Below are 26,353 nucleotides of genomic sequence, written 5' to 3' on the forward strand. Positions count from 1 at the left end.
TGTATAAAATGGGAATATCAAACACACTTCCCACTGAGCAATATCAGTAACTTCCAGTTAAAGTTTATCGTAACGTACCATTCTATACAAATCCAAAGCCACCAGGATCAATTCTACTGCAGAATGGGTTGTAATTAGGCTCTAATTATTGCGCCATATCCTTCTATGCAAACACTTTAGAAAAAGTTAAAGGTAAAGACTGGTTGGACTTTTAAGGCACCACAAATTTATATAAAACAACACCTATGAAAAAGCACAATTCAATTCCTTAGAAAAAAGAAAAGAACAATGTAGTTAAAAAATGAATAAAAAAACTCTATTAAAGCGGTGATCTACCCTGAAATTTTTTTTTTTTTTTTTTTTAGATAAAAATACCCCCGGGACAGTCAGGGCTAGTGCAGTTAAGCAATGGTAGCCTCTGAACGGTCCAGTTTCACTTACCTTTTAGAAGAAATACTTACCTTGAAAAATGTCTTGTCCAGCGCTGCCATTTCAGGTGTGGGCAGCTGAAGCCAGAGCGTCCTCGTCGGTGACGTCAGACCTACACAGCTTCTGGTCATGCCCAGAAGCTGTTCAGCAGGGAATGATGCGCCTGCACCGGAAGGGACGAGCGGGGCCGGTGCAGGCGCATTGACTCCTGGGAGCGATGACGCTCATCTCCCAGGAGTCAATGCAAGCAGAAAGAGATGGCGCGGGCCACGGCCGCAGAGGGAGGAAGAGGAAAGAAGGGTAGTATATTTTCTTTAAAAACAAGGTAAGTAAATAAAAAAGAAAAAAATGGAATTTTTGTAAAATCTTACCGTAAAATTCCTTTCTCTGAGTCCTCCGACAGTCGCTGCCCCCTTCCAAGTCCTCACCAATGGGTATTGACCTTTGCTCCGTAGGAGTAGCTAGGCAACAAGAATTGTTAATACAAAAGCTTTTAGCATAGACACACCCCTAGGGGCTGTCCCCTCAGTCAATACCTCCCTGCACCAGCATTCCCAATTCAGTTTGGTAGCATAGCAGTAAGAGTACACAAAAAACCCCAAAAGAGGGGCGGGGGGCGGCGACTGTCGGAGGACTCCGAGAAAGGAATTTTACGGTAAGATTTTACAAAAATTCCGTTTTCTCTTACGTCCTCCGACAGTCGCCGCCCCCTTCCAAGTCCTCACCAATGGGACGTCCCAAAGCAGTGTAGACATGAGGGGTGGGAGACGCAACCGTAGAAAGGCAACGCAGTACCCACATCAGAGAAAGGAACCTTACCACAGTAAGAGAACCAACTGGGCAACAGGAAAACGTGCTCAACAGGAGCAACAACCCAGGAAAACAAGTAACCCAGGGGTAAAACACCCCAATATCCAAGGGCCCACAAAAAACAAGGGTCCCTAAGAAACTGCCGCACTGAGAACTTTACGGCCAAAGGAGTCATCAGCCGATGCCTGAACATCCACCTTATAGAATTTTGAGAAGGTGTGAACGGACGACCAAGTCGCCGCCTTACACACCTGGGCCACAGAAGCCTGATGACCATAAGCCCAAGACGTACTCAAAGACCTGGTAGAGTGCGCCTTCACAGGGAAGGGGGGAACCTTCCCCTTCAAGGCATAGGCTTGCTCAATGATCTGTCTGATCCATTTGGCAATGGTCGCAGCCGACGCCGCCTTGCCCTTCCGAGGTCCCTCAGGAAGGACAAAGAGGGAATCCGACTTGCGAAAAGATTTAGTGGACGACAGGTAAACCCTGATCGCCCGGACAACATCCAAGGAATGTAAGGCAACCTCCTTCGGATGCTTAAGCTTCGCGCAGAGCGAATGCAAGACAATGTCTTCATTTAGGTGAAATTCCGAGATCCTCTGCAGAAGAAAAGATGGGTTAGGTCGCAGGACCACCTTATCCTTGTGGATCACCAGGTAGGGAGAGTTGCAGGACAAAGCCGCCAGCTCCGACACCCTGCGAGCCGAAGTGATCGCCACCAAAAAGGCAACCTTCTTGGATAACAGAGAGAACGATATCTCCCTGATCTTTTCAAAGAGAACCTGTTGTAACACGGACAGAACCAAGTTCAAGTCCCATGGAGGCAAAGGTTCCCTCCTAGGAGAGGCCAAATGTCGCACCCCCTGAACAAAGGTGCTAACCAATGAATTAGACGCCACAGGGCGTTGAAAGAGAACGGCCAGCGCAGAAATCTGACCCTTAATCGTGGCCAATGCCAAACGCTGGTCCACTCCCGTTTGAAGGAAAGCCAACACTCTCGACACCGAGTATGAGCGAGGGGAATACCCCCTGGACTCACACCAAGCAAAATACGCTTTCCAAGTACGGTAGTAAATTTTCCCCCGAAGAGGCTTTTCTAGCCTTGATCAAAGTGGGAATGACCCCAGGGGAGAGACCCCTATCCTTCAGGACCTGGCTTTCAACAGCCAGGCCGTTAAAGCCAGCGACTGTAAAGCAGGATGGAATATCGGCCCTTGAGACAGAAGGTCTTCTCGAAGCGGCAGACGCCACGGAGCGTCGACTGCCAGATTTACGAGGTCTGCGTACCAAGACCGGCGAGGCCAGTCCGGTGCCACCAGAATCGCTGTGTGCGGTTCCGAGGCTAACCTGCAAAGGAGCCTGGACAGTAGTTGAACCGGTGGAAAGGCATACATCAGACGAAACTGATGCCAGAGCGCCACTAACGCGTCTGAGGCGTCTGCCCGAGGATCGCGCGTCCTTGCCACGAACCTTTCCACCTTGTCAGACGAGACGCGAACAGGTCCACATCTGGGGAACCCCACTTCGCGCACAACATCTGGAAGACATCCGGGGTGAAGGGACCATTCTCCCTGGTCCAGGGTCTGGCGACTCAGATAATCCGCCTGCCAGTTCTCCACCCCCGGAATGTGAACTGCCGTTATTGCCGGGACGTGCGTCTCGGCCCAAGACAGAATGTCGGCTACTTCCCGAGCCGCTCGGGCACTCCTGGTGCCCCCTTGGTGGTTGATGTAGGCCACCGCGGTGGCATTGTCCGTCTGAACCCGAACTTGACGGCCCCGAAGTCGGTCCGTCCATCTCAGAAGGCAAAGCTTTATCGCCCTCAATTCCAGAATGTTGATCGGAAGGGAGGACTCCTCCCCCGACCAAGTTCCCTGGGCGGACAGAACGCCCAGAACACCACCCCAGCCCGACAGACTGGCATCCGTGGTGAGCACCGTCCACGATAATGGATGAAAAGACTTACCCCCCGACACCGCCGGGGACTGGAGCCACCACAGAAGATCCCTTCTGGAGTTGTGGCTCAACGAAATCCGCAGATCCAGGGATTGCGGCCGCCCGTCCCACTCGGCAAGAATCTCCGCTTGGAGACTCTGCGTGTGAAACTGGGCAAAGGGGATCGCCTCGAAGGCCGAGACCATCAAACCTAGACATCTCATGCATGTCCGGAGAGACGATTGTCGGTTGTCCCTGAGGGACCTGACCTCGTCCTGAAGAGTCCGAAGCTTGTCTTCCGGTAGGAAAACCTTCGCTTGGACAGAGTCCAGAATCATTCCCAGGTAGGGAAGACGAACCGAAGGACACAGAGTCGACTTCGGAATGTTTATGGTCCAACCGAACTCCTGCAGAGTCCGCATCGTGGTGGACAGGTCGGTCACCAGGCTCTGACTGGCGTTCGACCGTATCAGGATATCGTCCAGATACCCCAAGACAGTAATGCCCTGTGCTCTCAACAGGGCCAGAACCGGCGCCAGCACCTTGGTAAAAATCCGCGGAGCCGAAGCGAGACCGAAAGGTAACGCCATGAATTGGTAGTGATCCTCCGCAATGGCGAATCGAAGGTACCTCTGGTGACCCTCGAAAATGGGGATGTGTAGGTACACATCCTTCAGATCGATGGAGGCCATGAATTCCCCCGGACTCAGGGCAGCCACCACTCATCGCAGAGATTCCATGCGGAACTTGCGTACCCGCAAAAATCGGTTCAGAGCTTTCAGGTCCAGAATCGGACGCACCTTGCCCTCCTTTCTGGGCACAGTGAACAGATTGGAGTAAAACCCCCGAAATCTGTCCCGATGAGGCACCGGAACCACCACCCTCTGGGCCCGCACCGCCATGTGCAGATCCTGCAAGCGCTCCGGAGACAGCTGAAGATTCGAGGGAAAAAATCTGCCCGCCGGCCGAGAGAGAAATTCGATCTTGTAACCAGATCGAACGATTTCCTGAACCCATCTGTCCCGAATGCGGGTCAGCCAAGGTTGTAGGAAGCCGCGCAGACGTCCCCCCACCCCAGAAACGGGTGAGGGCGCCCCTTCAGGCGGAAGTGGTATGGGAAGTCGACCCAGACTGGCCGGACTTCTGCTTCCCTGCCCACGGCTTCTTCTGGGAGCCTTGGCCTTTGAAGGGCTTGCCCTTGGACTGTGACCGAAAGGCACGAAAGGACCCCTGAGAGGGCCTAGACGAGGAATTCCGTTTACCACAGAAAGACTTATGCTTGTGAGACTGGGGCAGGAGAGTACTCTTGCCCCCCCGTAACCCCTTTTATCAGAGTATCCAAAGCCTCGCCAAAAAGGCGAGATCCCGCGTAGGGAAAATCCGCCAGCGTCTTGCGAGAAGATTGGTCGACCGACCAATTCTTCAGCCAAATCAGAAGACGGTTCAGTATCGCCACGCTGGACAGGCGCGCAGCCAAGGGAGCTAAATTCAAGTCCGCATCGCACAGGTACATGACACCCTGATGGATCTGGTCCACCATAGCCAACGTGGTGGGCGAAGCTGAATCAGCCACCAAGGTGCGCCTGAGCATCTTAGTCCAATCTGCAACAGCCTGGGCCGCCATAATGGAAGCAAAAATAGGCTTCAGCATAGAACCAGCAACCATGTAGGCATGACGGGCAAGAGACTCCATTCTCCTGTCCATAGGGTCCCGGAAAACCGGGGTATCCTCAGAAAGCACCGCAGTAGCCTTGTTCAAAATGGCCACCACGTGATCCACCTGAGGCGCCACACACCAACGCTCGTCGGTGGAGGGCGCAAACGGATAAAGCAGTTTAAACTTATTTGGCACAGTAAAGGGCTTCTTTAAATTGCGCCACTGTTCATTAACGGTGAAATTCAGCAGGACAGGGAAAAACCTGCGCTGATTTGCGAGTCCTCTGCGTTCCAAAAGAGGACACCCTAGGAGGAGGAGGCTCATCCTCCAGGAGCAAGGTATCTTTTATGGAAGCAATCAGCTCATTCACGAGTGCAAGCTCTTCAGGCGAGCCAGGGGGAGAAACATCAACCCCCTCCACCTCGGACCCCAGAAGGTCCAAAGATGAGCGGGACCCCGAGAAGGGTACGCCAGCCACAGCAGCCACATCGCCCTCTGAATCAGAGGAAACGGACACCCTGGCCCTTTTTGCGGATCGTTCAGCCATCAGCATCTGCACCTGAGACACTAAGGAAGCCACTACAGCGGTCAGATCGGCCCCCTCGGGGGGTGCAGCAGCCCCCTGGTCCCCCACCAGGGCGGGGGGAAACTTTCTATCCTGAGAATCCATGCCCCAGCACAGAAAAGTAATAAAGGTACTGGCCCTTTAATACCACGGCGAGCGCAGCCCACCGCACACTACTGTATGCACCGACCCCGCAGGGAAAGATAACACTGAGCAAGGAATGACAGGACAAGAAGGCAAAAACCTGGAGAGAGCACAACAGACTGCTGCCACCGATTGCTGTTCCCAGAGAAAGAGGAAGTGATGCAATGCTGGCTGACTGATATAGCCTATGAAGGCTCCGGCAAAATGGCCGCTCGGCTGGGGGAGAAGGCTACAGGAAAATGGCGCCGACATGTGCTCGGACGAGCACCGCCCGCCAAAATGGCGGCGAATGGCGCCAAAACACGGCGCTGCACAGGGACAGGGCCGGTCACAGCATTCAGGCAAAGAAAATGGCGGATCGCCGCACACACACGTCTGCACACAAAACTGCACCCAGAGTATAATTCACAGCAGAGCAGGATGGCCCCCCCCTCGCAGCCCACAGGCAGTGCAGCCACACAGGGATCTGACAGGGAGCCCGCAGTTACACAGACATGGGGGGTACTACACAGCCACAGACTGACACACAGAAGGTCCCCACACAGAAGGTGCTTACCGTACCAGATGGCGTGGGGAGCCGTCTCCAGCGGCAAACCGCTATCAAGGCAGACAGGGAGTGCCGCAGCCAGGACGCTGGTGAACTGCAGCCATAGACCGCAGTATGGCGTCCAGTGAGGTAGCCACCTCACAGGCAGCATCCCTGCAGCGAACAGGGATGGGTCGTTCAATGTGCCAGGGCAAACCTAAGCTGAACGCTCGATGGCAGGCTGGGGATCCATCTGGCTCTCAGCCCTGGGATCCAGGGCGGCCAGTCCGAGACCCAGCTCCGCATGACGATTCTTCATCCGAAGATCCCTAAAACTAAAGCTGACAAAATAACAGCTAGTAAAGAAAAGAAAAAATACTTGAAATAAAATCAAAAAAAGGGTAGAAGGCGGAGACTGAGCCCCAGCACAGGAAAGCCTGCTACTCCTAAGCTAGGCAAGAGCAAACTGAGTTGGGAATGCTGGTGCAGGGAGGTATTGACTGAGGGGACAGCCCCTAGGGGTGTGTCTATGCTAAAAGCTTTTGTATTAACAATTCTTGTTGCCTAGCTACTCCTACAGGGCAAAGGTCAATACCCATTGGTGAGGACTTGGAAGGGGGCGGCGACTGTCTGAGAACGTAAGAGAAATGTAAATTATCCAATTCTTTTTCAGGTACATTAAAGCAAGCGGATGGTGCAAATTTGATTTCGAGGGTGGAACTCCGCTTTAACCCTTAGCAATGTATTGCTCTATCATCTGTTTGAAGTAGTAGTACACTTCACCATGGGCGTAGCCCAATGTTACAATTATCTAGCCCCTTTCGACAGTTATCAACAGACAAACTTGGGCTCAACACATTTCCCATATTATAAGCACCCACTTCGTCAGGAGTTTTGAGTCTGTACTATCAAAATATTAAGATGTAGCTTTTCAAAATTCATATATCCCACAATAAATGCAAAATCCAAAAGTGGTAAAGGATACATCGGGTCCTACCAGGTGCAAGGAGCAGGGCCGCTGATAGGGGGGGGGACCACCAGCCCTCTTGTCAGGGGCCCAGAGCACACAGGGGGGCCCACACAGAGAGGGGGGATTAGTGATAGACAACAAATACAGAAATCTTCCTCCAGCACCTGAATCTGATCATCTGATCTGTCCCTCTCCCTGCTATCAGCTTTTATCTGTTGAGAAAGAGACAGTTGTCCCTCACTAATCCCCTCCCTTGTGTGCCCCCCCCCCCTCCCAGCACTTATCTCTGCTCAGGAGTTTATTTGTAAATTGTAACTTTGTTTCTCTCTCTCTGATCACTGAGCTCCAACTGCCCAGCCTGTATATTTTTCTCATCTTCTTTTTTATTTAACATAGTTTTTTTTTTTTTGATTTAGCAGGAATTATGCGAGTTATGTTATATTTGTGTCTGATAATAGTGATTTTGTTGTAATTTTAGCTAAATATATCTTTAATATTTTCTTGGGGAGGCCCTGCCAGGTAGTCTGTACGGGGCCCCGCGATTTCTAACAGCAGCCCTGGCAAGGAGTGCCATAAATTGCCTAACTGCCACTTTGTATTTTCCATTACCATTGTAATATATAAGATCAGGTTCCTGTTTTTGAAACATGCTTTTGGTTTTACCCACATAGAATGCGCCACAATCGCAGGCCATAAGGTAGACTACTCTGACTGTGCTGCATTTCACATGGTGTCTGGATAATCCTAACATTGGTCTATGCCCATTGTGAAGGGTGTTATTGCCTGAAACAGACGATAACGTAAAAACTTGTTAAGGGGTCACTACTTTTATTGTGCTAAATATATGTTGATTTATATAAAATAAAGTTTGTTATATAAAAATTAAAAAAAAAAATAATAATAACAATAATGTGTGAATTTGTAGTGCCTCAAAAGTCCAGCTAATCTTTACCTTTATCTTCTAAAGTCCTTGTGCTATATCTGTAAATCGTGCAGACAACAGAAGTGGCAAATGTGTGGTTAAGCACTTGGTAAAAGGACAGTCATTTTTAAATGTAGAGATCTTACTACAATCTGGAATATCCCTGTGTGCCTATGGCAGTCAGCATGTTTTAATACTCTTGGTGAGGTGTTGCATAATCACCATGTTGGCCCCTGAACTGGGAAATAATCAGATCATAGCTACACAACAATCAAATCAATGAAATATAAAAAGGTCTAAACCCGGCCATAGATGGTTTGAATCTTGCCTGGTTCACCTGGGACCGGTGAGATTCAAACCATCTATGGGCAGCACGGGTGGCCGTTCCTTCAGAGTGCATGAGCCAGTGATGTCACTGGCTGCAAGTACAGTAAATATCTCCTAAACGGTGCTTGTTTAGGAGATATTTACACTACCTATAGGTAAGCCTTATTATTGGCTTACATACAGGTCAAAGATAATGATGGAAAAATTACGTCCACTTTTACTGAGAGAGGCAGAGAAGTCTGTTCCTTAGGCTTCTTTCACCATCAGCAGCTTTCTTGATAATGTTATCATGAGTACATCAGAAGAAATGACAGCCCGCAAAGGCCATGCTGAATAAACACTTCTTGGATGTGGGTTCTGAAGTCCAGCACTTCAGTAAAAGTGTCCTCCACATGTGTACAAACAGGAGACCCATGCAGGAAATGAGACTGTACATCTCTCAGCCCGTCATAACTGTGGGTTAAAGCTATAACCATTTGCCCCAAAGGCTCTATATGCAAGGGATACACCACAGCACTGGCAAGATCTGCTTTACGGACTTTAATCAGTCAGCCAAAATACGACCACAGTGAAGATCAGGTAAATAGTAGGGCTTGCTAACAAGAAAAAGAGCTCTAGGGAGGGCTTTGGACTGTTTATCCCTTAACGAAAGGTTCATCCTCCACTGGTATGGCGGTCACTTTGTAAAAAAATAAAAAGTGGAAGGTCCTGACGGTGTTATACTTGAAGTATCTTGTGCTGCTTGGCCTGACCAGTCCATTCAAAAAGCAAATAGTCAAAGACAGGGCAAGATCTGAGACAATGCTAGAAGCTCTAGACCTGGAAAGCGCTCTGTGGCTAACTTTTTATGAGCATTGAGTCTGGATAGTGCCCTATGCAGAGCCCAGTGCATGAAGGTCCAAGCTATTCCCACAAAGCCCAGTCCAGCAGGGTCTGGATGTGACACACCAAAGGCCAGGCTGAAAAGGCTACCCCCAATTGGAGAGACCAGCTTAGGAAGCAATGTAAAAAAGTCTTATTTAAAGGAGGAGGGAAGGAGTAAATCAAAAGATACTGGCCCCAGGGGGCCACCTGCGCATCAGTGGCGTCCGCTAGCGCATCCCGTGACCGTGCCACAAACCTGTGCACCTCCCTGTTGCGCTGAGATGCCAACAGATCCACCTCGGGGGGTGCCCCACTGGAGGCACAGCTGATGAAACACCTCCAGATGAAGGGACCACTCCCCTTGGTCCAACTGAGATAATCCGCCTGCCAATTTTCCACCCCTGGAATGTGTACTGGCGGAGAGGGCCGTAACGAAAGGTTCTGCCCACCGAAGAATGCCAGCTACCTCCAGAGCTGCCAGTACACTTCTTGCTCCACCCTGGTGATTTACATAAGCCACGGCCGTGGCATTGTCCGACTGGATTCGCACCGGACACCCCTGTAGGCGATCCATCCAGTGATTCAGGCACAGCCTGATCGCTCTGAGTTCCAGGACACTGATCAGGAGTCTAAACTCTTCCAGTGTCCAAGCTCCCTGAGCAGAGTTCCGACCCAGGACACATCCCCACCCGGACAGACTGGCATCGGTGGTGACCACTGTCCAATACAGGGGGGAGAAAAGATTTGCAAATTACAAAGCAGTTCAGGGCCTTGAGATCCAGAATTGGACGCGCTTTGCATTCTTTTTTCAGGACCGTGAACAGATTTGAATAAAATCCCTGAAACCGTTTCGGAGTGGAACCGGAAAAATGACCCCTTGAAGACCCTGAGGGGGTCTTCCAACCGGTCCTTGGACAGGTGCACATTGGAAGGAAAGAACCGCTCCAGGAGGGTAAGAAGGAAAGTCGATCTTGTAGCCAAACTATATCACTTCGTGGACCCACTTGCCTTGCACCAAGGAGGTCCATGGGTCCGGAAACCAGCGAAGACACCCCCCCACCCCAGGCACGGGTGAGGGTGCACCTTCATGCAGAAGGAGCTTTGTCTGCGGGTCTGGAGAAACCCACTTTGGACTTGCTAGAGCAAAGGTCGCCTGGATCCTCCCAAAGAGGTCTTGAAAGGCTTTGAGAAAGAAGAAAAAAAAAAAACTTCCTGTGAGCTGAGAAGAACGGGCCACGTCTGCTACAAGGTTCCTTACCCTTACTAGCCTGCAGAAGAAAGGAGATCGACCCCCCCCCCCCATGGGACTCTAATGAGGTTATCCATGGTAGCTCCAAACAGGCGGTCTCCTTTAAACGGAAGATCAGTAAGGGCTTTTTTAGAGGTCTGGTCCGCAGACCAACATTTGAGCCACAAAAAACGCCTAAGGACCACTGCCGAAACAGACAGTCTAGAAAGCAGGGGAACATTATCCAAAGAGGCATCACAGATAAACTGCAGCCCCTGGACCAACTGGTCTGCCAGCTCTGCAAAAGCAGGTACTCCAAGTCACACCGTAAAAGCTTAGTCCACTTGGTCAGAGTTTGTGACATCAGGGCAATGGTGAAGACCGGTCAGAGTGCCGAGCCAGCCACGGTGAACATACTGCGGGCCACAGCCTCTGCCTTTGTCAGCCGAATCCTTAAAAGCCAGCAATTCTTCTACCGGAATAATGGTTGCCTTATTCAACCTGGAAACCGGGGGAACAGTCCACTTCTCAAGGAGGGACTCTTCAGAGGGGTACCTCATTGCAAATCGCTTAGGGACCACAAAAGGAAAGTTTGACATTCCCACTCTTGTGACAAATCTGTCAAAATAGGAAGGAAATGGAAACAACTTCGCCACTCTAGATGGCTTGTGAGTGCCAAAGGGAAACCGTGCCTCTGCCCCAGCTTCAGCTGCGTCCTCCGTTTTTAAAGTCTCACGCACAGACACAATCAGTGCGTCCACCAGCGCCTTTTTGTGCATGGCTACAGGAGTGGAATCATCCCATCTGAAAACTCTGGTTGTAAGGCTGCAGACCCCTCAGGGCAGGCCCCGTCTGTGGCCGCCAGATCAGATTCAGAATCTGAGTAGACAGATGAAGCAGGGGAGGAGGGGGGCACTTTTTACTACCCCGCCGCCCAAAAGCCACCTCTACCCGGGACACAAAGGACTCCAGGACCGCCGTCAGTGCATCAATGAATGGTTGGGACCCGGAGGGCCTCGCAGGCCCTGAGAGGGGGTCAAGTGGTGAAATGTTCTCTAAGGACTCCATGAGGAATAAGGGAACCCCACAAAAAAGTGCAAAAAGACACTGCCAAGGGACACCCCCACCGTGCTGGTAACACCACTCGGTCGCCAGCCACAGAGCACCCCCCCCAATCCTGCAGCAGAGAGAGGGAGAGAACCCCACCCCATCAGGCAGTCACTGGCAGTACCAAGATTAACCACTTCCTTACCGCTGGACGTCATATGACATCCAGGGCTTTAGGGGATATCTAAATGATGCCTGCTGCATTCAGATATAATTTTTTTTTCAGCCGGTGATTCCCTGCACCATAAGAACAATCATAGCGGGTATTCAGCCGCCTGATCATTCTTACAGATGGCAGGAGGGGACACCCCCCCCCCCTCCCGTGCTTCTACCGCATGGGCCAGCCAGAGAAGGAATCCGCCAGTGGCGAAGTACACCATAGAGAACCAAATGGTCCTTGGCGGTCTCTATGACTCTCAGAGGCCCGGGTACGACGTTATGACGTCACGCCTGGCCGTTGTCAATACTGCTGCCGTGATCTCGGCTGGATAGCCGGGACCGTTTTTTTTATTTTTTTTATTTCAGGGTTTCTAGCCTGTAGGAGAGATCTGAGGTCTTATTGACCCCAGATCTCTCCATAAAGAGGATTAGTGCTTGACAGGTCCTATTACAAGAGATATTTACATTCCTTGTAATAGGAATAAAAGTGATCCAAAAAAGAAAAAAGGTGTAAAAACAAAAAATAAAATAAAACAATAAAAAGGTGTACGTCGTGACCACATAAGTAAACAGCATTCAATCCATACATCTGAGGTATCGCCGCGAACGTTAGAGCAAGAGCAACAATTCTAGCCCAAGAGCCCCTCTCAACTGGCAAGCTGTAAGAAACATTTTAAAGCGTTGCCTATGGAGATTTTTTTGTACCGGAGTTTGGCGTCATTCCACGAGTGTTTGCAATTTTAAAGCGTGACATGTTAGGTATCTACTTACTCATCATCTTTCACATTATACAAAAAAATTGGGCTAACTTTAGCGTTTTTTTTTTTTTTTTTAATTCATAAAACAGTTTAAAAAAAAAAATACATTTGAAAAATGTCTGCGCAAACACCGTGTGACATAAAAAGTTGCAATAACCGCCATTTTATTCCCTAGGGTATATATAATGTTTAGGAGTTCTGAGTATTTTTCTAGCAAAAAAAATGATGATTTTTACATATAACAGCGGCGTGCCAGAAATGGTCCGGTATGGAAGTGGTTAAAGCACTTCATGAGCAGCGTCCAGGAAGGAAAGAGGCCCAGGAGTCAGCACCAGGGGATAAGGAGGGGCTACCACAGCTAAAATGGCCCCAAAGAAGACTTCATGGCAATGGGTGCAATTCATTTCAATGCCGGACTAACGCAAAATGGCCACCGCGGCTACACAAACATGGCCATAAGCCTATATAGAAAATAGACTACACCAAAATGGCGGCTCTACAAGGCTCCCAGGTACCCAGGAGGGATCCCTGGGCCCAGGCAAGACACAAAGCAAGAAGGGGGGGCCGTAGCAGAAGCCCCCCCACCAGGTACAGCCCCCTCCCCCCCACAGCCGATGAGGGGGGCGGAAGATGACCCACAGGACCATCAGACTCAAGGGGGGAGCCCAACGGGAAGGAGGGGAACCCAGGGATCTGACCGTCCCAGGGAGGAGGAGCCCACGTCCACCCCAAAACCCTCCAGGGGGAGGGGGGGGGGCAATAGCTACTCACCATACCAGGACCAGGCAGGCACCACTCCAGACAGAACCTCCTCGCCATCTAAATGCGGGGGCTGTCGGCCAGGAGGAACGCTGTGACGCAGGCTGAGGCCCAGTCGTATGTGACTTTGCGAGGCGTTTAACTCGCAGGCCAGCCCCTGTCCGGTGGGACAATGTCGCAGCCAACTTGGCGCGGAGCTTAGGTTTGCGTGCATTCGCTGGCCAGACTGGAGTGATCTGGATCTAGATTAGTGCCCTTAGGTCTATCTGAGAACATTATATTACCAGCTTGGAACAATATAGGCTTTGAAGAGGTCGCCTTAAATGTTTATTTATATATTTATTTATTTTTACAGATATACTGTATGTCTCTCTAATATTTTTGTATAAATAAAATGTCATTTTTTTTATTATGTTTTTGTAATTTTTGGATACTGGGATGGTCCATTTTCCCTGCTCAGGGCACATTGGCGGTGCCCCTAAGCTTTCATTTCATCTCTCAGTCCCTCAATGAAAAAAACTATATATTTTAGCTTTGGCTGCAACAGATAATTGAACCACAAAAAAACAAAAAAAAAAAAAAAGTAATTTGTTTTAGTGGCATATTTATAAAGCAATGAATGTGAAATTCACCAAACATTAACTGTAGGTGAATCAGTCACTGAAATGTAAAAACTTTCACCAGGAAGATACAACAGATAAACTGATAATTGTAAATCACTGTAAAATAAGTATTATATACTAACCTGCAGAGTCGTAAACTATAAGCAGCTTCAGCGACATGTATTAACCACGCCACCCAGAACCTGGCAAGATAAAAAAAAAGTTCAAATGGAACAGATTTACCATTTCATGCAGCATGTGAATCCAACACATCTAGCGTAAGTAACAGAAGGGGGGGGGGGGGGGGGGTCCCAGTTCAAGCAAAGCTGAATGACTGACTGCCTAAACTTCATTAGCCCTTTTTGGTGATATCAAATCGACATTTTATTATTCAATCAACATTTTATTTATTATTTTAGGTACTTATATAACATGTGGATGCATTTGATAATACAGACGGATTCATAGGTTTCTCGCAAAGCATTTGTGATTTGGCTCAAGTTTTACACACTAGCACGACTTGTGAGGCGACTTGTGTAGCCCCAGGTCGCTTGACATAACAAAAGCAATGTTAATCAATCAGTGCCGTCTTAATTGGCACTACTGAAGTCACTCCGACTTCAGAAAAGAGTCCTGTACTACTTTGAGGCAACCTGTGATCCGACTTGTCCCATATACTTCAATGGGAGTCGCCTCCTTATCTTAATTGAAGCGACTTGTTATCAGACTTTCCAGGAAGAAGAAAGATTAGCCAGGCATTCCCCACAGACAAAGTCGCCTGTCTCTTCCAAGTAGTGCACAAGTCTCTTCCCAAGTCTCTTCCCAAGTCTCTAAACAAGTCACGGGGCGACTTTCTGGTCCTGGTAGTGTGAACCGGCTCTTACACTTACTAGTTTTTTTGCTGACACTTTAAAGCAATTGGAAAGTTACATTTTTTTTTATTTCTTAAAATAATAATTATTATTATTATAACAACAACAACAGACAGACAGTAAGTATCCATTGACACACAGCACGGCTCGGCCCCGCCCCCCGCTAATAGGATTTGATTGACAGCAATGGCTCCCGCTAAGGCCTCTCTGTCCTGTGAAATCAGGGAGAGAGTGTGAGGACTTTCAATTCATTTAGAAAGAGGGGGGTGATACTGGGACCTAATTTTACCTTAACCTACCTTTACCTTGGGCATAAAACCTACAATTTTTTTTACCTTAAAGTGGTTGTAAACCCAGATAAAAAAAATTAAACTGAACATTTTAGCAAAGCTGCTTGCTGTGGGTGCACTCGATAGGAGGGAGGGGCCAGGAGCAGCATTGAGGATTGGGGCAGCCCTGTGCAAAACCAACTGCACAGAGAAGGTAAGCATAACATAGCATGTTTTTTTTTTTTTTTTTTTTATATATAAATGAGACTTTAGGCTCTGTTCACATGTAGGCATTTTGGGGCGTTTTTGGGGAGTTTTTCTGCTCTAGGATCAGCTCTCAAAACGCCCAACAAGACAAATCCTATTCATTTCAATGGCCCCTGTTCACATCTGAGCGTTTTGACGCTGTAAGCAAAACGCCCAAAAAAAGTACACGAGCTTCTTTTTGGGCAGATTACAGGCGTTTTCCATTGGTTTCTATTCAATCTAAAAACGCCTGCACAAAAAACGTCTGTAAATCGCGGTAAAAAAATGCACGAAAACACTACGCTCAGGTGTGAATGTAGCCTTACAAATCACTTCAAACACTTGCCTACTGGGCATTTTCACCCCATTCCTGCCCAGGCCAATTTCCAGCTTTCAGCGCTGTAACACTTTGAATGATGCTTCACTGTACCCAAATTAAATAGGTCTATGATTTTTTTTTCCACACAAACTGAGCTTTATTTTGGTGGCATTTAATCACCACTGGGTTTTAAGTTTTTGCTAAATGAATAAAACAAAAAAAAAAAAAAAAAAAAAAAAGTTTTTCATTGCTTGTTATAAAAATTGGAAAACAGGTAATTTTTCTTTTTCACTGATGTGTACTTATGTGGCATCACTGATAGGCGGCAATGGTGAGGAAGCACTGATTGGCAGCACTGTTGGGACTGCACTGATAATCCAGACACTGAAAATCAGCGCCATGATTTTTAGTGTAAATGTCCCTTTCACAAGTCTGTTATTGGCTCTCCTCTCCTCCCGCTTTCAGCACGAGTAAAGGAATGCAGATAACCGGCTTGTGTTTACATCATGATCAGCTGCCATTGGACACAGCTGATCACATGGTAAAGGACCACTGTGATTGGCCCTTTACCCTGATCTGTGTTCAGCTGTGTCCTAAGGACACAGCGATCACAGAACATACCACCTGTGCACCATGGTGTTAATCCATGGATGTAAGCCCATCAATCTGTCAATGTAAGCCTGCGCTGTAGCCGTCTTTTGGCCATAGCACGGGTGGGAAGTGGTTTAAGTAAAAAAAAAAATGTTTAGGCATCAGTATCCCAAGTCACCCCCCCATTTTTTACTTAACCAAATCCTAATTTTATCTGGCGTGTGCCAGTCTGCAGCTCTTCTATCCCCTCACTTCCTGGTTTCACTGGCATTGCTGAGGCAGTGGGTGCCATTGGTCACTGAAAGCCAGTGACGAGTCCTGGAGTCGGTTTCTATAGATGCAGGCAGTGAGGCTCAGAAGCAAGCCCAGCACAAGTGCCCCATAGAAAGTGGCTTTCTTAGGGGCACTCGCCATAGAGGAGCCAGAAGCGCTGGCAGAGGACCTGAGAAGAGGAGGTTCAGCACTGTTTGGTGTACAGAAACCCATTTGTTTTATATAAGAAAAAAAAAAAACACACACACACACACACACACACACTGGATTTTTGTCTTACCATAAAATCCTTTTCTCTGATGTTCATAGACGGACACAGCTCCATGTATTCTTTGACCCTTGGGTTATGCTGCTCTTCATAGGAGTATAACTAGGCGGAAACAAATTTGACTACGCCCCCTAGGGTGGTCTTAGGGGGTATACTCCCACTTCTTGCTATAGGACTTCAGTTTGTAACAAGCCGGGTCAGAAGAATACATAACCCATCTCAGAGAGGTGGGTGCTGTGACTGTCAATTAACATCAGAGAAAATGATTTTACAATAAGACAAAAATCCAGTTTTTGCTTTTGTTCATTGATGGACACAACTCCAAATCTTCTTTGACCCTTGGGACATCCCAAAGCAGTGTCACTATGAGGGGTGGGAAAACACAGCAGTATAGAGAATTCCCAAAAAAGGCTAAACACGGCCAACCAGGTAAACTAGGAGCTCAACCAGGAAAAAAATACACCCTCAAGAGGCCGGAGCCTCTGCAGCATCCACCTTGTAAAACTTTGTGAATGTGTGTACAGACGACCACGTAGCCGCCTTGCACACCTGAACTACTGACACCCAGGAACGCCCTTGTAGAATGCACCTTGACAGGGAAAGGAGGAACCTCATTGATTATTATTTTCTGTTCCTGTGAGAACTACAAAACGAAAAAAAAATTCAATTTAAAAAAAAGGAAAAAAATGCCAGGACCAGAGATCCCAGCAAGGAACTAGGTCCTTATTCCTGACTAGGCAGAAAAAAACTGAAGTCCTATAGCAGGAAGTGGGAGTATACCCCCTGGGACTGCCCTAGGGGCGAAATCAAATTTGTTTCCGCCTAGTCCTAATCCTATGGAGAGCAGCATAACTCAAGGGTCAAAGCTGTGTCCGGTAATGAACGAAAGCAGAAAAAGTATTCACAATCACGTTAATGCAGGGAATGCAATAAGGTAAAAATGTATAGCCTTTACAACCACTTTAACAATACAGATTCTCTAAATTATAAAAGCATTTCCAAAGTTTTTATGGCATTGATGACCCGTGTAAAAAAAATGCGCACCGATTAGCTGCTTCTGCCTAACCAGTAAATCAGTGCTGCTGTCTGAAAACACTTCCAGCATGGTAAGGGTGCTTACATGACCCCCCTGCTGTGGGTATAGCTAAGACCTGTGGATGAACTAAGCACAGTGCAGGCATTGGGCAAATAGAATACATTTTTTAGCAGATTAGGATTTAAAGTAGTAGGAGGAGGGGTGGAAAAGGTCTGGCTTAACATTTCACTTAACTCTACATTAAAAGGCGCAGTGCTAGTGACCATCCCTTCCATCGCCTTTTAGAAACCTCAGCATGAAATGTATTATTATACAGGATTTATATTGCCAACAGTTTGCGCAGCGCTTAACAAAATGAAGGCAGACATTACAGTTGGTTCAAGAGGAATCAGAGGGCCCTGCTCGTTAGAGCTTACAATCTAAGAGGGAGGGTCAATTGATACAAAAAAGGTAATAGCTGTGGGGGATGAGCTGATGGAAAAAGTGAAACAGTGCATTAGTTAGAAGCCGGATGGACTTCTTTAAAGAGCAGGGTTTTAGGGCAGGGGTTGTCTAAAGATGGATAGATTAGGAGACAGTCGGACAGATTGGGGTAGGGAGTTCCAAAGTATGGGAGAAGACCACAAATATGTACCCTCCCTGAGCAAAGAAGCAAAATTCTGGAGGCTGTGGAAGGCCTGAGAAGATACACCAAAAGACTCCTAGTAATCTGGCAATGCTATATATATATATATATATATATATATATATACACATATACATACACACACACACACACACACACCTTTCTTAACCTTTTCAACACAGAGGAACCCTTGAAATACAATTTCTGGTCTCTGGGAACCCCTGCTAAAAATTTAAGTGTGACATTCAGTGGGAAGAATGCTCCTTACTCTTGTCATCATTGGGAAGAATTACCCCCTTACAGAGGCTAAAAAAGGAACAACGGTGTCATTGGGAACTTATCTGAGAGGCAGAAATTGTTCATTGCTCAAGGAACCCCTAGGGTTCCAATGAACCCTGGTTGAGAAACCCTGGTCTATATACTGGAAAACTGTATCCGATAAAGTCAAAATTGTGGTATTCTTGAAAGGTTCCACTGAAAATAAAACTGGCCATACACTACTATATTTATTCTAACAGGGTTCTTCATCCTCACTACACAGCATAGATGGACGAAGCACTGTGCTGGGCTACTTTAATAGGTCAGCCGAGGACGGCAGCTGTCAGAATATTCAAACAATGGAGGCAGCCACTGTGTGGCTGACAACTCTATCAGGCTCCTTCGATTCTAAAATCAAAGAGCATCAGGCAAAAGGGGGCCCGACAAGGCAACCTTCTGAGTGAGTTTTGGCTGGTTCATCAAGAACTGGACAAAATTTGATCAGAGTATGGCCAACATAAAAAAAAAAAAAATATGGGAATACAAAAAATTATACTTGCGTAGATGGACGCTGCATCTGTCCCCCGCTGGCTCCAAGACCAAGTAATCACATTACTGTCGGTTGCTCAGTTCTTGACTCCAGTGAACAGAGAGTGGTGACATATACTGGAGCACTGGGCTGTGGAGGAGACAGCAGCGGATGGCAAAGTCTCACAGTGGCAAGCCGGAAGGCTGAGGCAGCTGCTGGTCAGGCACCTGGTTGGATCCCGACAGTAGTCAGGATTAGGGATGATCGAACGGTTGGGGTCGACCATCGGTTCGACCCAAACATTGGGTGTTCGAAATTCGGCCGAATTCCGAACTTTTTGCGGTAAATTTTGGAATTCGGTCACCAGAACCGCCCAAAATGCAATGGGACAGGAACTGGGCTTTAAAAGCCCGTGATTGGCCCAGAAACGTCAGTAAAAGCCAATTGAGGGGGCAGGAGTCTGCTAGGAATGTGATTGGAGTGACTACAGGGTCCAGAGGCCAATCAGTAGTGAATACGCCCCCCAGTATATAACATAGCCCCGCCTAACCTCTAGCACTGTAATACAGGGGCCATACATACCCCTATACAGAAGTTCAGATGTCATGCCTGCCTCCAAACGCCTTAAAAAACGCCCAAAAAACGCCTAAAAAACGCCTGAAACAAAAACGCCCAGGTGTGAAAGGAGGGTAACACCATCCCTGCGCTACTGAAATTATTTTTTTTCTGGTTCTGGACATGCTACAGAGCTGAAACTTCACAGATACACTTTAGACCCCCCAGACACTAAATCCAAAGAAATCTCTTTCTTTTTTTTTCAATAATTTTTTTCAATAATTGGCTTTCTATCAAAAACGACAATTTTTAAGAACTTTTTTTGCCTGATTCATAGTCCCTGGGGCATGACCCAGAACCCTAGGCACTTTTTAGGGGCATTTATTGGGTTTTAGGGCTTCAAAATGGTGTTTTTTGATTCCCGAAGTTCGGGTCCCATTAACTTCAATGGGGTTCTGGAATCCGAACCGAACTTTCGGGAAATTCGGGTGTTCTGGTCGAACCGAACTTTTCAAAAGTTCGATCATCCCTAGTCAGGATCCCTCCAGAGTTTGGCCCGCCTCTGACATCAGCCAGCTTTAGCCCGCTGTCAGCTGAATACGGGTCACAGCATTGCAGAAATTAGTGCCCTCACAGGAGAAGGACAAAAGAACTTTGGCCATACTTCCCCTTTAGGTTGGTAAATGTGGGAGGAAATCTCTAATAAATATATATAGGATCTATTAGTCAGCATTGTTTATAATTTCCTTTCTTCCCGGAATGACCTGGAATGCTGAAAATGAACCCTTCTTGGAGTTCAGTTATTTGTGTCCAAAGGTGAAGAGCACTTTGTACAAAACACGCACTGAACTCTTCTATCTGCCTTCCTATCTGATTTTGCTAGAAGAGGGTAAAGAGCACTTCTATTTATATGAATTCTCTACAGTACCTTTGCTACAAAAACCAAGCTGGCAAAGGGAGGGATCTTTTACTTCTGAGCACACCAAATGATATAATGCTGTTTGTACTTTACAATTCATGTAATTTTAAACAAGCATTTCAGTAAAAAATTATAACTGCTATGGACATAGTGTGGGAGGGGGAATAGTGGGGGTGTGGGAAACGGTCCTCGCCGGGAGCGAACAGTATTTATCGCCATTAGCTATTACAGCCGCTAGCAATAATCGCAAGGGAATACAGCAGGCTGGTTGTACCCAGGTTGATTGATCGACTTCAGCCTGCCCATTAATGGTTCGCACCACGTATGGCCGGCCTAAGAGGCTCTTACAGAGTAGTCACAAAACAGAAAATACATTATGTGCAAATACAGTCTAATGGTAAGATATTTAATAATGAAATGAAGGGTCTGGGAACAGTCATTCGAAAGTATAACTGTACTAAAAAGTATAGTTCTAAAAGTACTATTGCAAAACTTATTCAGCCAAAAAAAAAATCTATATATATATAAAAATATAATATATTGTCTGTACGCACACACACACACACACTTTTCCCATTGTCCATCCCAATGAACATTGCTCTGTCGCGTATAAATCTCCCAGATCAAAGCGGAACTTTAGTCTCTCAATCAACAATCAACATGAGCTACTTTTAACCCTTAGGCCCCTTTGACACATACGGACCGTTCATTTCATCAGTTAACCCCTTGCAGACCAGCCGCCGAACATACACTGTAGCCGGCCTGCTCTGTCCCGCGAAACTACGTACCTGTACGTGGCTTCGTGGGGTGCACACGCGCCCATTCGCCACAGGGAAAGCCAAATCGTTGGTTCGATAGCTCCCAGTGGAGACAAAATGGTGGCCTGCCGTTGTAAACACGGCAGATCGCTGTTCTGTCCGTAATGAACACAGGAACCCTGTGTTCCTCTTATTTGGTAACACAGGTCTCTGTGTTCATTCAGTAAATACATCCCCCCAGTTAGAAAGCACCCCCTTGGGACACATTAAACCCTTTTGATTGCCCCTGGTGTTAACCCCTTCCCTGCCAGTGTCATTACAGTAACAGTGCATATTTTTAGCACTGATTATTGTAGTAATGTCACTGGTCCCCCAAAAGTGTCAAAAATTTTCAGTTAGGGGTCCGATTTGTCCGCCGCAATGACGCAGTCCTGCTAAAAAAAAAAAAAAATTGAAACCAATCAATATACACTTTTTTTTTTAAACCAAAAATATTTGGCAGAATACAAATTGGCCTAAAATGATGAAAACATTTGATTTTTTTATTTTTTTTTTATTGGGAATGTTATATAGCAGAAAATAAAAGAAATTGTTTTTATTTTTTTTTTCCAGAATTGTCGCTCTTGTTTTTGTTTATAGCACAAAATCTAAAAACTACAGAGGTGATCAAATACCACCAAAAGAAAGCTCTATTTGTGGGAAAAAAAGGACATCAATTTTATTTGGGTACAGCGTTGCACGACCGCACAATTGTCAGTTAAAGTAAGGCAGTGCTGAATTGCAATAAATTACCTGGTTAGTGAGGGGGAAATTCTTCTGGTCCAGAAGTGGTTAAGTCACTTTTTGTCATCAGTTTTTGTTTAGTCAACATCAGTTTCACATTCGTTGTCATCCATTTTTCATCCGATCAGTTTTTTTTTTTTTTTTTTTAAACAGATAAAAAATAGGGCTTTCATCCGTTCCAAAAAAAAAAAAACGACGGCGACGAAAGGATCATCCGTTTGGATGAAAAACGGACGAAGGAAGTGTCCATATGTGTGAAAGGGGCCGAATGCTGCTAGGATTAGTAGATAGGAAAATGTAATACATTTGTTTTACATTGTTTAGGCCAGGGGTGGCGAACAAGTTCGACAAAAGGAGCCAAAATTTTAAAAACTGTGAGAGTCAGAGAGCCACACCACGCAGTGACCTGCCAAAACAGACAAACACTCACACAAAAGCATATAACTTTATAACATGGCACAGGTGATGGAATAGGCATGGCACAAGTGATGGAATAGGCATGGCACAAGTGATGGTACAGGCATGGCACAAGTGATGGTACAGGCATGGCACAGGTGGTACGGCATGGCACAGGTGGTACGGCATGGCACAGGTGGTACGGCATGGCACAGCTGGAGTCTGGACCAATCACAGCCCGGACATCATAAAAGTGGGAGTGTCCCGCTGAAGAGCGCCAATCGGCGCCCCTGCTGGTTTTTGACTCCACCCCCCCATACCCAGGACACAGTACGGCGCCCGCCAATGGGCGAACATTTTACATTTTTTTTTTTTTTTTAAATCTAACACTGCGCTAGACGAGCCACAGTATACCATAAGAGGCAAAGAGCCAAAGAGCCGCATTCAGTTCGGCCGGGAGCCGCGTGTTCGCCACCCCTGGTTTAGGCATATGTTGGGATACTTCCCAGAATTCTTCAGGAGGAAAGGAGGGGTTTTCTCAGCTAAGTACACCCTCTTGCCTCCATGCCTGAGAGAAGGGCAGATGGATTCCAGGAAGTAAACACTACGTGAATCATTTGTCCTTACTCAAGATGGCTGCCACTAGAATTACTAGGGGGGGGGGTCAAAGTGATTTTTCAACAATAAGCATGGAGACAAGGACGTACATGAATATCAAAAATGAATGAAATAGTGTTTTTGGTGTGTAGTTCCACTTTAATTTTCAAGGTAGGGTTGTCATAACGTAAACCTCTGGATAATTAAAACAACCGAGTGAACTATTGGCAGCACACGTTGTCAGTACATGTTGCTGCAGAAAGTCATACCTCAGCCTCCCAACATAGGTATGCAAACAGAAAGTTACTCCACATTGCAATGCCTCCTGCTAAATATTAGGCATACCCATCACCCCCCTCTCACAATACCATACCTGGTATCGATTGGGCCTGCTGATGGGTAGCTTAGCCACCAGGTATGATATTGTGAGAGGGGGCTGACGGGCATGCCTAATACTAGGAGTGGCATTTCTCGGGTCAGTTTCTGCAGAAGCAGCAAAGCTGCCCGTGTCCATAGCTTTTGCTAATACCGAGCTGCTGAAAGCTTTTTTTGTTTTGATTCGATGCCAAGTGTGCTTGAAGTTCTAGAGTGTCAGATAAGTATGTAGAGCTTGGAGAAGAAGGTTGAGAATCACTGTTCTAAATGACATGCAATGGCAAATGTTGCCAGTGCCGTTACATTTCTGGCACATGTAACTAAATAGGATTTTACATAAAGCCATGATCCACACTAGACTCCAGGAATCTGGCTGTAAAAAATTGATATCCCGCTGGTACTACACTCCATAAAAACTCCACAAAATGTTCCCAAGAACCATCACACTGTGTTGGAGATTTTCTATATCTGAAGGTACTCCCTTATTTTGGGCCATCCTGGCAAACTCCATCATCATCATCAAGCTAACAGATACAACACCTCCTGGACATCCCCATCTACGTTTGTGCGATATGGACCAAATGAATATATAAAAAAGTTCCTACTCCTTCATCTGATTAATGCTGCTAGAATGAGGATTCAAATTATGGAAACAATGACACACACCCACTGTACAAGAATGGTGTAGAGCACGAATTCCCAAACTATGGCCCTCCAGTTGTTCAGGAACTACAATTCCCATCATGCCTAGTCATGTATGTGAATGTCAGAGTTTTACAATGCCTCATGGGATGTGTAGTTCTGCAACAGCTGCAGGGCTGTAGTTTGGGAAGCCCTGGTGTAGAGAATTGATTATATGCAACACGTGGGATTTACCAAATCTGACAAATTCTGGCATCTATGGTTACCGTTTTGCCACTATGGTCAATACAATCCCCCCCTGCAGTCTTCTGGCACACATCACAGGTCCCAGAGTACTGCCGGACAATTTACAAAGCACATGCATGCGCAGTGGGCAGCCAGCTGTGAAGCCGAAAGCAGATAGCTGGTTGCCCACAGTAGGATGCTGGCGTCGGGAGCCTTTAAGCTAGAGAAGAACTAGTCCAGGTGAGCACAGCGTTGAATCCCTGGACAGGCAAGTGTCATTTTATTAATAGTTAGCAGCTGCAGTATTTGTAGCAGACTTTTTTTCCCCCTAGACTGAACAACGGCTTCAATACATTATGTACTCAGATGGACTGGTCTCTAATTCTTTTAAGGGAGGTTTCGAGACCCCAAAATAGCCTTCATCTCCCTCCCCTTCTATACGTTTCTTTCTTTCCACTACCACCAAAATCCCCTTCCCCCACCGTAAACCCTTCTCCTTCCAGACAATGCTGACATAGGACACAAGTCCCTCAAACATGCCTGCAAGCTTTAAAATAAGAACTTCCCCCGCAAGTGTCTTCAATAAAAAAAAAAAAAAAAAAATTAAAAATCATACATACAATATTGTCAAAAGCATTGGGACACCTGCCTTTACATGGTATCCCAGTCTTAGTCCGTAGGGTTCAATATTGAGATGGCTCACAAGGCTTAGGATTGTGTCTATGGGAATGTTTGACTATTTTTCCAGAAGCGTATTTGTGAGGTCAGGCACTGATGTTGGACAAAAAGGCCTGGCTGGCAGTATCCGCTCAAATTCATCCCAAAGATGTTCTATAGGGTTGAGGTCAGGACTCTGTGCAGGCCAGTCAAGTTCATCCCCCCCAAACTCGCTCATCCATGTCTTTATGGACCTTGCTTTGTGCACTGGTGCGCAGTCATGTTGGAACAGGAAGGGCCATCCCCAAACGGTTCCCACAAAGTTGGGAGCATGAAACCTTCCAAAATATCTTGGTATGCTGACACCCTAAGAGACTTTCCTTTACTGGAACTAAGGGGCCAATCCCAACTCCTGAAAAAACAAAAAAAAAAAAAAAAAAAAAAAAACCCCACACCATAATTCCTCCACCAAATATTCTGGACCTGTGCACAAAGCAAGGTCCATAAAGACATGGATGGGCGAGTTAGGGGTGGAAGAACTTAAATGGCCGGCACAGAGTCCTGACCTTGACCTTAAAGAGGAAGTAAAGCTTCCCCTGTAACTTGTACCTATAGGTAAGCCTGTTTTTTAATAATATTCAATTACAATATGATTTGTGTCGCAATTGCATACGTTATATTTCTCTTACGTCCTCCGACAGTCGCCGCCCATTCACACAGTCTTCACTAATGGGGTATTGCTTCCTCTCCGCAGGAGTTTCTAGGCAAAAGACATGTAAAAGAACAATTCATCTACATAGTCACACCCATGGGGGCTGTCCTACTAGTCCAATACCCCCCTGCAATAGCCATCCCAACTCAGTTTGGTCGCAAGCAGTGAAAGTGTAGAAAAAACCCCAAAAGAGAGGCGGGGGCGGCGACTGTCGGAGGACTCAGAGAAAGGAATTTTATGGTAAGATTTTACAAAAATTCAGTTTTCTCTTATGTCCTCAGACAGTCGCCGCCCATTCACACAGTCTTCACTAATGGGGATGTCCCAAAGCAGTGTAGACATGAGGGGTGGGCATTGCAACCGTCAGAAAGGCAACGCAGTACCCATATCAGAGAAAGGAACCTTACATGAGCAGAAAGGTAACCTTCTGGGTAACAAAAAAGGGCTCAACAGGAGCAACAACCCAGGAAAACAAATAACCAAGAGGGAAAAACAACCCCAACAGCTAGGGACCCGTACCAAACCAAGGTACCCTATGGCACTGTCGCACAGAGAACTTTGCGGTCAAAGGATGCATCAGCTGATGCCAGAACATCAATTTTGTAGAATTTTGAGAAGGTGTGCACCGACGACCAAGTTGCAGCCTTGCACACTTGGGCCACCGAGGCCTGATGCCGTAAGGCCAA

At 46.8% G+C, this 26,353-nt stretch overlaps 1 protein-coding gene across 1 annotated transcript in view; it reads right to left on the reverse strand.

Moving 5' to 3' along the window:
- Positions 1–26,353, reverse strand: part of TMEM254 (transmembrane protein 254) — a 42,197-nt gene that overhangs the window by 1,011 nt on the left and 14,833 nt on the right. Inside the window, exon 3 of the mRNA XM_082269349.1 lies at positions 13,906–13,965. Coding sequence (XP_082125475.1) covers positions 13,906–13,965 — 60 coding nt within the window. The remainder of the gene's footprint in view (positions 1–13,905; positions 13,966–26,353) is intronic.

This window comes from Pelophylax lessonae (genome assembly GCF_965119305.1).
Source record: "Pelophylax lessonae genome assembly, chromosome: 9".
Taxonomy (NCBI): domain Eukaryota; kingdom Metazoa; phylum Chordata; class Amphibia; order Anura; family Ranidae; genus Pelophylax; species Pelophylax lessonae.